The sequence below is a fragment of the Vipera ursinii genome, assembly GCF_947247035.1.
Source record: "Vipera ursinii genome assembly, chromosome: 1".
NCBI classification, from domain to species: Eukaryota; Metazoa; Chordata; class Lepidosauria; order Squamata; family Viperidae; genus Vipera; species Vipera ursinii.
In genome coordinates, this window is record NC_139512.1 from 275469955 (window position 1) to 275482955 (window position 13001).

A 13001-nucleotide genomic window follows, 5' to 3' on the forward strand; every position below is an offset into this window, starting at 1 on the left:
TCCTGCCATGTACACCCAGCGAGTGGGCAACAGTTTCTCCACGGAAGCCAACGGAACAGTCTGTAAACAGTTCCAGTTTACAGGTCGTCTTTGAATTATGGTAGTAGTGGAGCCTGCCCATCATGGTGGTAACCCAGAATGGTTGTAAAATGGGTTGGTCATATGACCGATTTGATTTTATGACCTTTTTGTGACAGTTGTTAAGCGAACCAATAGTTCAGCATGGTGCGGTTTTGCCAAAGCGTAAAAGTAAATGAAAGTTTTCAGCAAAAATGTCGTAAAACATGGTCACCTGACCACAGGACACTGCAAGTGGCCATAAATGTGGACCGATTGCTAAGTGCCTGAAGTACAGTTATGTGACTGGGAGGAGTGGGACCATTGGCACCTCAAAATCTAGGTAATAAGTACCCCCCAGGTAGGTCCATCAGAACTTTGAAAAAATGCTAGGTGTCTGATCATAACTAGAGAACTACCCATACCTTCTCCTTGCCTCTCACATTTTCTTCTAAAGATTCTGCCCAGTACTACAGTTGACAAATCACTGGCCACAAGCAGCATCAATGTTGTTGCTTCTTCAGGGATCAAGGGTCCAGGATAAAAGGGATAAAAGGATAAAAGCTGGAGGCTCTGGAACTCAATATTTTTACCAGCTGTTGCACAGGATTGTTTTTTTTGTCTAATAAAATCTAGCAGATAGGGCAATATTCTGAAAGAATGTTACTTTTAAAGATCATAAGGGCATCCCATCTCCTTTGGAAAAGTGTTCTAACTGAAGTCAGATCAGTACTTACCCTGCTGACATTTGGGAAATCCACTGATTGTGTGCTTTCAAATCAGTGGTGACTCTTAGCAACCATGTGATCTATCCCTAACTTTGTCTTTCAGGTCTTCCATCTACTGCACTGAACTGAGTCCATCCATCTTGCTGTTGTTCTCTTCTTCTCGTATCTTCCCCCTTTCCTATCAGCAGAGCCTTCTCCAGAGAGCTAGATCTTCACATAATGTTCCAGAAGATGATAATTTGAAACTGGTCACTTATGCCTTGAGGGAGAACTCTGGATTGATTTGTTTGATGATCCATTTGTTTGCTTTCTTGGTTTTCCATAGTATTCTCAAGAGTCTTCTATAACAGCAGAGTTCAAAAGCATCAATACTTTTCCTAGTTTGCTTTTACCTTCTTTCTAGAACTGAGAGAAAGTCACTCAGCTGGCTTCATGTCTAAGACAAGACTAGAACTTCCACTTTCTAGCTTGTTTTCTTAACCGCTAAGATGTTTCTTGTCATCAGCATAGCATAGTTATTGATAAGTCTCCCTCCAGTTTCAAAATTATCTAGCTACCGGTATTTCAGAAAAGCCTTTGGTGATTGATGGAATGGTGGGTTTCCCATCCTTCAATAGATAGCTTGTTATTGAGAAAATTATTTCTTGATATAATGATGAATTTAGAATGTTTTTACTATTATTGTTTTGGATTATATCATAAGATATTGTTTTAATTTTCCTTAATTCTTTTATTGGATAGCAAAATGAATGTCTTGAAAGAAAACACCTGAGACTGCACAATTAAGTTTATCTTGAAGTGATATCTGACCCCAGAAGAACTATGATGAACGTTAACCATAGACTGATTTTAAGGAAATCAGCTTCAAACATAATTTATGAAGCTGTCATCTCAGCTAAAAGAAGATGGTTAATCTGAAAATTATTTACTAAACTGTGGATAATTTTCAGCCCTACTGAAAAAAAAATACGAATAACAAAATGATAATAATAAATAAAATATATGCAAATGGGTAATTCCAATCACTTCCTTAGGGAGAGGGAGGGGGAAGTATGTGGGCTAAATGACTGGGGGGCAGGGAAGGTTTTTTGGAAAGAAAAAAAAGCTTTCTGAAATCCCAACAGTCCAGATTAGTGAACTAAATAGATTAATTATCTATCTCACTCCAAGACAGCTTCCTGAGTTCCTATTTGGATGCTCCTTATTCAAGCACATGCAACCTCATTATAAACTTAATCTGTTTCCTATGAAGAATATTGGAGATCTCTTCAAAGTTGGCAAGCTGCAAAATTTGCTTAGAAAGTTGCCTTTTTGTGATCAGAAAATAATTACTGGCTGACTGCACTTTTCACACACACAGTGGTTGTCATCTTAACTGTTCATTGTGCCTTGTGTCAGCTCACTTTGCCTACCTGCCTTTGATAGATGTATTCATTAACCTTCTTCATTGTATGAGGGCACAATGGAAGTTGGTATCACTGGCTCAAATCTTAAAATTTGATGCTACTTTGTTGAGCTCTCTAACAAGCAGCTTGCTTGCTGCCTGCTCTGTTAAAAAGGATTACACAGTGAGTGTACAGCCATAGTGAGGACCAGATGGCCTTTCATTGATTCTTTAGACAAATTGGGTTTCAAGTCCTCTTATGAATACAAGTAGATTTCTGAAGGGAGCCTTGTGAACGTACCTCATGGCTTCGGATACCCAGATTCTGAATATAAATGCCCTGATTGAAGATTGGGCTCTGTTGCATTGTTCAGTAGTACCCTAGTGATTTACATTTACTCACTACTAAACAGCTTGCAAAATGTGTGTCTTTTTTCCTTCAAATCCTTTATACTGTTTTCCCTCCACCTTAGCATGAGCTGTGCATGTTGAAGTGTATTTTACATCAGTGATGCTTCAATTCAGCAATTTATACTTATAAGAAAAAAGTTATAATTCTTGTGAAATAAAGCAAAAGATTTAAGTTATAGAGTATATTTTGCTGTAAAAATGTCATTGAATTTCTGTGCATAGATATTGACATGTTTTAATATAAAAACCATTGTCATTTGTGAAGTGCCTTCGTGCTAGGTATGTCTTTTTGTCAATTTTTAAAGAAAAGTTTGTAGTGAACTTGAACTTTGTTAATCTGCAGGGTAACTGAGATTTGAATGATTAATAGAGAGATTTTTTGATAGGTTAAAAATGAAACTGTGCTTCATTTAAATGTTTTGAGAACATGCACTCCCTATTCAGTTGTACAGCAGGTACAAGGTAAATATTTTACAGCACTTTCAATTTCATAAAAGTTGGTCAGCTGACATGCCTGATAGAGAAATCTTCCAAAAAAATAAATTAGCTCCTTTTGAAATCTAGGGGGTATGCGAAATTGATTTCTTCTTTCTACTACAAGCTGCACCTTTTGGTAGGCTGTCTCTCAACAGATTGATTGTTCAGCTTGCCAGTAGCTGCCTTTCTTTTGAAGCATGCAGTGCCTAATACAGTCTGAGCTATTGCTTTCCTGACAAGTCAAGTTCAAGTTCAAGTTCATGCAAATAGAGAAGTGACTAACTGATGGTATGAGTGAATTACCCTATGCCCTTTCACCTCTGGGTCACAGCTGCAACTTACACTCATGAATCAACAATGACTTCAAAAATCCACTGGGATTATCCAAGTTGTAACAAAGGAGCTAGTTATATAGTTATATGTTGTTTAACATCAATTAAAGTACACGAAATCCTGGAACAAGTTTGAATTATTGCTGCTTTGCTTTCAGTGACATGAGGCTGGTTGAGATTCAGGGTGAAGTGTGCAATATAAATATGGCAAGGCAAACTTTGATTTTTAGGGAACTAAATACTTTATTCCTTCATGATTCATATGAATGGGCAATAGTGGTGGAAGTGGCCATTACATTTGTGCATTTGATTTCACCCCCAAAGTCACATGACTACACACACACACACACACACACACACACACACACACACCCCTATCTTCTGGAATCACTTTTTCAGTTGTTTGGATACTGATAGTCAAAATGACGGGGGGGGGGAGACAAATGGAGGATATGTCTACAAGTTGTTAGAAAAGACAATGAACAGTTCCTCAGTGTTTCATGTAATCACTCAGTTTTACTCAGAATTGACTGAGCAGGCCCAAGTGAGTTACTTGAGGAACATTTTTGCAAGGTCATCTGGACTGAGTTTGATTCTGTGGCTCTGAGGACAGGATGCTCCAGCCTGTCAGTTCCACCACCTGCCTGTTAGATACTTGGTTGTTAAGGCAGCCTGGAAGGTAACCAACAAACTGCCTTGTTGCAGTTTCAGCTTCTTTCAGGGAGGTGCTGCTGCTGTTGGCCTTGAAAGAGGCTGTGGTAGGTCCCCCTTTCAAGGAGTCATTGGATCTTCCATTCTGGAAATTATCTTCCAGTTTCCACTTGTCTTTTTGTGGGAAATGTGGTCAGATGGCAGCTATAGAGAATTTTGGAGGAAACAGATTGTCTGGACCAGTTTCAGTTGGCTTCAGACTGGAGTATAATACAGAGAATGGAATAGTTGTACTTGTTGATTACCTTTGCCGGCCAGGATGGGAATGATGCGCCCAGCTTGATCTTTTAATGGCTTTTGACACCATTGGCTGTGGTATCCTGTCTACTGGTTTGGAGTGGGATGTAATGTGATGCAAAGGTTTGCCTTCTTCCTCAGTGGTTGGTCCTAGTCAGTGTTGAGGAGAAGGAAGAGATCAAAGCGACTTATTTTACTTGTGGAGTGTCTCGGGTCCTGTCCTGTCCTGTTTGACATCTACATGAAAGTGCTAGGTGAGATTATCCATGTTTTTCATGGCTTGGCATCAGTACATTTATGATGCTCAGCTTTACATCTCAACCCCATGCTGTGCAGATAAAGCTGTTGATATACTGACCCGTATACCGATATATACTGTCTGGAGACTACTGGGGACCAGATGAGAAAGAACAGACTTTGGCTTGACTTTGACGAGACTGAATGGCTATGGCTGTTTGGCCCTCCTGGTCAGGGACAACTTCATTATCTTGTGATTGGACTGTGATGTGGTCTACATGGGTTCGCCATTGAAGACTATCCAAAAGTTGCAGCTGATTCAAAATGCAGCAGGCGAACAGTAATGGGCACTTTTTATTATGCCCATTAATGCTGCTATGTGAACTGCATTGGTTTTCAGTAGACTTCTGAAAACTAGCAATTGAAGGTGCTGGTTGTTACCTGTAAAGCTCTTCATGGCATAATGTTTGGTTATTTGAGGGAACACCTGTTTCCAATTTAGCTACCCATCTTGTAGGACCAAAGAAGTGTGATTTATCTCTTAAGTCTCTCTCCTAACATCCTCCTAGAGATATAAATAGTGCCTGGCTTGGTTTTCATGTCTTTGTGGGAGATCTGTTGTGTTTTACTGTTATTGTGATGGCTGTTTTTAGTCTAGACTATCTTGTTTTTAGTTTTTTCAACTTTTTTAAACATTTAATTAGGTTTTGTAATGTGCCTGATGTCTACTACAATAGGTGACCATAACAAATTTCAATGAAAGTTTAAATTCAAATGAATGAATAAAATATCTGTAGAATATACAGTAAATATTAACTGCATGTTCTTGACAATTACCTTTGTGTTAGATGGATATTCATATTAAAATATGATTTTATTTTCATTTATGTGACTTTTCTCATTTATTTACAGGAAATCATATGGAATCTCATTTTGTGGTTGAAAAATATGAAGACCATTTATTAAAATAATGACAAATATGCAAACTGCTAATTACACCCACATTTGAGTGTTTTTTTAGGTATGTCTGAAATACATATTTTTATTTGAAAATGAAAAACAAACAACTTTATATGAAGTCTGAACTGAACCTTTTTATTACTAAAGTTTCTTCCTCATGCTAGTTATACTTCTAAATTGTGGTGAATCTGGTAGCGTTTATTAACAAATAAAAACATATATTCATGTACTAGGTCTTTTTATACCATTGAATTCTAGATAAAAGCAATAGACTTTTAGAATTAGAGAGAAAATGAGTTAGTGACTGAGTCTTTTTGAGTTGATTTTAATAAGATCAAGGTGAACAAAAATATAGATCCATAAGATCTTCAGTAGAAATCCCACAATCTAGCAAGGGGAGCCAAATATGCACTTAAATTATGAGGGTGAGGATACTTCCTTAGGGTTTGGTCAACTCAGGAATTTTCTTCCAGTATTGATCAAAGCCACTTTTTCCACAAATATTTTTCATTTCAGCATTTTAATTTGAGAAGGCGGACCCCCTTTCATGTATTACTATTGCTTGTTCCTTTCTGCAAAATTACCCATGGGTAGATACGAATAACCCCACATCAGCTTTATGCTACTCTTAAGATATTATTCCAGTGTATTTAATTATTTGTGTCTTACTTGAACATAGTGAACATATAGTATCAACTAGAAGCAATTCAAGGAAGTGGTCTTTCATTGTTTGTAGATTTTTTTAGGAGTTCACAAGTAAGGATTAAATTCTTCTTGGGAGTAACTTTTAATAACCAAAACTATTTGCATTTCCTTTTAGTAAAAATGGGAAATTCAGAAAGCCAATACAGTCTTCAGGGAACCAAAAGTCACACTGTATCTACACCTGCTACCAAGCAGAAACCCTGCTCTCTGAAAATTCGTGGCGTCCATTCTAAAGATGAAAAATCCTGCTCCACACGTGGATGGAACCACAGTTCCAGTAATGCAAGCTACAAATCTCGATCATTTGCTAGAAGCTGCCTTTCTCATTTTAAGACTAATCAGCCTTACTCCTCAAGACTCAGTGATACAGTAGTAAAAGTATCTAAGAATAATAGCCATGTAAAGCATAGGACTCATACATCAGGGAACTATGGTCAGGGGACTAATAATGCATTTCTGCCTGAGAATGGTTTTCGCTACATTGGCTTTGAAGCTACCAACAACTACATTCCTTCCAAGGAATATAATAGACATTTCTTAAATTGCTATGGAGAAAAAGAAATTTCATCACCAGATGACAGAATGAGCCCAAAGGTTCTCATCAAGACATTAGGGAAGCTTGATGGGTGCTTGAGAGTTGAATTTCAGAACATTAGCAGTAATAGTAGCATTTCTAGAGAAGAACCCGGTAATCCAGTCCAACTGTTAAGATACTTTCCTACTTCAGAATCTGAAAACAACATGCTTGAAGGAAAGGAATCCTCTAGTACAGACTGTGCTGAAAGTCACCGTCTGTCAGCTACTGATTCAAGACTTAGATCCAGTAAAGGAAGCTCCATTAGTTCAGAGTCATCATGGTATGATGCTCCATGGGGCAATAATGGAGGTATAAATGAACTAGAAGTGTCATACATATCCAGAAGCATTCCAGATGCAAGAATCCAAGTTGATTTCTCCCAGAATGACTGCAAAAAATCATTGAATCAAAGTTCATCTCTTTCTTCCCTCCGTGATTTGTATGGGGATTCAAATCTAAGAAGTTTGCAAGCCTCTAATATCGGATTTTCTGCAGATTACATCAACACACATGCTAGTTTAAGCAACCGGGTTTCGTTTACCTCTGTCATAGATGTTCCTTCTAAGGTGGAGCGCAGAGGATCTCCGCAATACTCTTCCTTCACTCTGCCTTGTAGAAAATCTGCGAGCCTTAATGAGGATGCAGCTAAGAAGGAAACTTTAAAAAGCCGAATGCGTCGGTTCAGTGACTGGACCGGAAGCCTGTCAAGGAAGAAAAGGAAGCTACAGGTATGTGGAATTTCAGGTTTAAAAAGTTAACCTGAAGTATGAATTTTAGTTTCTTTATTGTAGGGTATATGCTTAATTTAGAGTCCTAAACTGGACAACTCTTTTCTATTGGGTCATTGTTTCAGAGCTATTTCCTTACATCAACAGGGAAATGGAATGACCACTGCAAAAAAAAGCAGTGGAGTGATTTCCAACTTGCCTGCTGGCTTCCTTATTGAGTTTTCTTGTGGGAAGTTGGCAGGGAGCATCAGAAATCTTCCCTCCTCCCCGCTTCTTTCCTCCTCTCCTCCTTCCTGTCATTCCTGTCGTTTTCTCCCTTTCTCCCTCTCTTCTCCTCCCCAGAATTCCTACCAGCTTCCCCATTTATTTATTTAATTGTATCCTACCTTTATTATTTTTACAAATGACTCAAAGTGGCAAGGTCACCCAGCTGGCTCTCATGGCTAAGGCAATTACCTGCTTTCTAACTTGGTGCCTCAACCAGTAGACCAGGGATCTTCAGACGTGGCCCTTTTATGGCTTGTGGACTTTTGACTCCCAGAATTCTGGGAGTTGAAGTCCACAAGTCATAAAAGGGCCACATTTGAAGACCCCTGCACTAGACCAGGGGTGTCAAACTGCCGGCCGGCGGACCCGACACGTCACACGGAAACCACACCCACCCCATTGCCGGCAATGGCAAAACAGTTCCGATACATCGTGTGAGTTTGACATGTCTGCACTAGACCAAACTGGCTCTTATTTACTTTGCTTATGGGAAGTTTGAAGGAAGTTGTAGGTCCAAAGCCAGCAGACAGGTAAGTAGAGATTTCTTGCCCCTGCAAATGGTTGTATGTTTATGAATGTGCACTAAGCAAACATTTTTTAAAAAATGATTTTTCATCTCCTGCTTTTTATATACGGTAAACAACTGCGAAAGGGATGCGATGGCTCAGTGGGTTAGGATGCTGAGCTTGTCAATCAGAAGGTCGGCAGTTTGGCGGGTCGAATCCCGAGTGCCGTGTAACAGAGTGAGCGCCTGTTACTCGTCCCAGCTTCTGCCAACCTAGCAGTTCGAAAGCACGTAAAAATGCAAGTAGAAAAATAGGGACCACTACAGTGGGAAGGTAACAGCGTTCCGTGCGCCTTTGGTGTCTAGTCATGCCAGCCACATGACCACGGAGACGTCCTCGGACAAGCGCTGGCTCTTCGGCTTTGAAACGGAGATGAGCACCGGCCCCTAGAGTCGGAAACGACTAGCATGCATGTGCGGGGGAACCTTTACCTTTACCTAAACGACTGTGAGGTTCTTCTGATGTAGCTGTATAATGTTAAATGTTTATATTGTTAGTGAATTAAGTAATTTTCACTTATTAAATGTTTTGTCAATAAAGATATGTTAGTTTAAGCTTTTCTATAGCAGTGTCAGGCAGGCATGCTCTGTTGAAGCTCTACTGAAATCTCAGTTCTGAGCTATCTGTTCAGGGAAATCTTCACAATGGGAGTTAAGAATAATAATTGGGTTATATTATCATTTGCTTTTAAACTGCAACCTTGCAAGGAGTTCTGTATAAACTGATACAAGATCCTGGAAATGAAGCCTGCCAGTTTAAAATTAAAACCACATGCAAAAATTAAAATCACATGTAAAGCATTTTAATTCTAAATAGTTAATGCTCTACACACACAGACACACACACACACAGACACACACACACACGTATGTTAAAAAAAGGTAAGCATTGTTAGTGTAATTGGGTAACCTATAATTTTGCTCTAATGGAAAATAAAAGGTAAAGGTTCACCCGCACATGCATGCTAGTTATTTCTGACTCTAGGGGCCGGTGCTCATCTCCGTTTCAAAGCCGAAGAGCCAGCGCTTGTCCGAGGACGTCTCCGTGGTCATGTAGCCGGCATGACTAGACGCCAAAGGCGCACGGAACGCTGTTACCTTCCCACTGTAGTGGTCCCTATTTTTGTACTTGCATAGTCCTTGCTTAAAGCAACAAACTCAGTTTTCTAATAGTATTTGTGAAAGAAGCATGCCTTAGAAATCCTGGGTAAAATGTTTATATCATATTAAAACAAATACACAGTCTTCTAGTATGTTAACATTAGGCACCTTTCCAAGTGACAGTTCAAGAATTTCATTCTGGCAAGTCAGGCATAGCCCTTAGCAAGCAAATAGTAGCTATGAATTGTTGGCTATTAAAAAACCAATGGCCAGCCTATGTTTTATAGATAGACCAGCTTTAAGATTTTGTGCAATAGCATCCGAAAGCTAAAGAAAGGATATTGCCCAATCACATTTGTGTGTTTTTTATATAAATTTTTATTGCTTTTATATAAACATATATTTAAACAAAAAATATATATATACATATAAAAAAACAAGACATAACATAAACAATACAATCAACAAAAATACAACAAAAATACTTAGCTTCTGTTATTCCTAATCTTTCTAATCATTTTCGGGTGACTTCCTCGAGTCCCCCCTATCTGCGTTTCTTCATTAATCATCATTAGCAATTTCTATTTCATAATTTTAAATCGTATTTAATATCTATATTTAATTTCTTATCATTTAACAATCATCATTTCATATTGTCCTTAATATTAAACATTAAACTCTAAAACTACAACTTATAAACACTTCCAAGTCCATTTCAAACTAGTTGATATAACGATATTTCTTCAAATAGTCCTTGAATTTCTTCCAGTCTTCTTCCACCGACTCTTCTCCTTGGTCACGGATTCTCCCTGTCAGTTCAGCGAGTTCCATATAGTCCATCATTTTCATCTGCCAGTCTACCACCGTTGGTATTTCTTGTGTCTTCCAATTCTTGGCTATCAAAATTCTCGCCGCTGTTGTGGCATACAGAAAGAAAGTAACATCTTTTTTGGGAATTTCTTTTCCGACTATACCCAATAAGAAGGCTTCTGGTTTCTTAATAAATGTATTTTTCAAAACTTTCTTTAATTCATTATAAATCTTTTCCCAGAAGTCTTTTACTATGGGGCAAGTCCACCACATCTGGTAAAAGGTTCCTTCTACAGCTTTACATTTCCAGCATTTGTTATCATATGTATGATAAATTTTTGCAAGCTTAACCGGTGTTAAATACCACCTATACATCATCTTCATCATATTTTCTTTCAAAACATTACATGCTGTAAACTTAATACCCTTTTTCCACATCCTCTCCCAGTCCTCAATCATAATGTTATGCCCCACATCATAATCATCACATTTGTGTTGGTCCTATTTCTGTATTCCTTATTATATCAGCTTTCTGACGCAAGTGGTGTTGGCTGTGCCATTTTGTCTGCTTTTAGTTGCTTCAAGGCATGCCTTTTTTTATGCCCTCTGCATTATCCCATATGTCATTTACTCGGCTATCACACGTTTCTTTGGCTTTGCTCCCTTGTCATACGATATATTCACACCACAATCCATGAATGTTAAAATGGATATAATGGGGCTGATGGAATAGAAGGAACGGGGTGCAGAATTAAAGAGTAAAGCAATTTATTTTTTATTCTGTACAGAATAAAGCATTTAAAGAGATTTCTCATCTTGCATGTTTGATTGGCTTTGTATGCCAGGCAAAACGAATCCAGCATTACCTGGGATAACAGGACTACACGTGGCCCTTCAAGATTTGGATGTTTAAAGTAAAAAATTATGAAATGCCTAGCTAGGAATCAAATTAGCTGTATGTAACTTACTTAATTAAAATTCAGTTTAAATACATGTTTCATGTTGGCTTGCTCACTTTTTCCTGGCTCATTTGGACTGGCACGCTCCTCAAAAGGTTCTGTGGTTAGAAACCATTGGATACCTCTGTTGTAATGTAAGAATTGCACAAACCAATCCCTGTTTATGGCTTTCCCTCATGAGTGCTTTTGGTCTCCATCATGGCTAATCTTAAAAAATAGAAGAGTTTGTGAAGGAAGGTGCTGCAAGCAAGGGAGGTGAAATAAAACTTGGAAGGAGTTGTGCTTATTTGTGAGGGTTCATTTTGGTATTGAAATGGATGCCTGCGGTGGATGTATGGAGCCACAGAACTAAACTCAGGAATGTTCGAGTCTTTACACAGGGCTTCAGGAAATATTGTATATGTTTCGATTTTCTTTATATGTCCCTAGACTCTCCAGAAACTTTAGGGAAAAGAAAGCAAAGCAGCATAAAATACAAGACTGGGAGAATAAATTCCAGCATCATTAGGCAAAAGCTTAATAGTCATGTTAGAGGTAAGGCTTACAGATAGTTTTCAACTTACAATTGGTTACTTAGCTGTCTTTCAAAATTAGAATGGGCCTATCTTGGAGCTATACAATCCAGATTCAAAATTCTGATAGTCGCCCCTCCCCTTTGTGGTTATGTGACCAAACCTCAGGTGCTTGGCAATACAGCTGCATTTACGTGTTTTCATGTATTTCCTATATCAAAATGGCAAGATATTATCTCACTGATTTTTGGTAATCGTGATCAAGGAAAATGTGGTCAGCTATATTAAAAAAATTATTTGGACCTATCTGTGGTCTTGGAAATTTGGGTTGCCCCAGGCTGTAGACCTCCTTGTAGTAATATGTAACACTGGCACAGAAAAGAAAGTTGGTGTATTTTATGTTACTATTACAACGGAATGAATATGATTTAATTTAGTTCCCTTGGAATCATGTAAAAAGTGGTCTTGTGTACTCCACAGAAAGAGTAAATTATGAGTGGTATAATATTAATTGAAATATTACCGCTTTACGCACTGGTGAGATCACATTTAGAATACTGAATCCAGTTTTGTGATATAAAAAAGAGGTTGAGATCCTGGAAGTTGTGCAGAGAAGAGCAAAAAAGATAAGGGTCTGGAAGCTAAATTGTATGACAAACGGTTGAGGGATTTAGGTATGTCTATCAAAAGAGAAGGATTGAGGGAACATGATAGTTGTCTTCTAGTACTTGAGGGGTTGTCCCCCCCCAAAAGGGGATTGTCTTATTCTCTAGGGCAGCAAAGGGCAGGACTGGAAGTGAAGGGTGGAGATCCAGGTTAGAAGCAAGGAGAAATGTTTTGACAGTGAGAGCTGGGGTTGTGAGTGCTCCATCACTGGATGTTTTCAAGAATAGACTGGAAGCTGGGATAGTATAAGGCTCCTGCTTTGAGCACGGAGTTGGATTAGAAGACTTTGAAGTCCCTCCACTTCTATGATTGTAGATAACTGGGAAACAGTATAGATACAATAATCTTACCTGTAAATATGTTCTTAAGCTGGTCAAAGGTTCGTGATAATATTAGCAATAAAAATACCCTAATTCAAAATAATCCAAAATAAAATCTGACTACCGGTATTTCTCAGTGCAAAGGAAAGTAAATAAACATCTAATCCTTAGGATGGTTTCTGATTCTACTTTTGGCAGCAGGCCTCATAGTGTCAGTGACTGTGTTAAGAGATCACCTATAAAGCCATTTGAATCAG

At 38.4% G+C, this 13001-nt stretch overlaps 1 protein-coding gene across 2 annotated transcripts in view; it reads left to right on the plus strand.

Moving 5' to 3' along the window:
• Positions 1–5501: 5501 nt before the first annotated feature.
• Positions 5502–13001, plus strand: part of TIAM2 (TIAM Rac1 associated GEF 2) — an 83818-nt gene continuing 76318 nt past the window's right edge. For both annotated transcript variants that reach the window (XM_083348115.1, XM_083348116.1), the window contains exons 1-2: positions 5502–5595; positions 6355–7544. In XM_083348115.1, coding sequence (XP_083204241.1) covers positions 6360–7544 — 1185 coding nt within the window. In that variant the 5' untranslated portion in view covers positions 5502–5595; positions 6355–6359. The remainder of the gene's footprint in view (positions 5596–6354; positions 7545–13001) is intronic.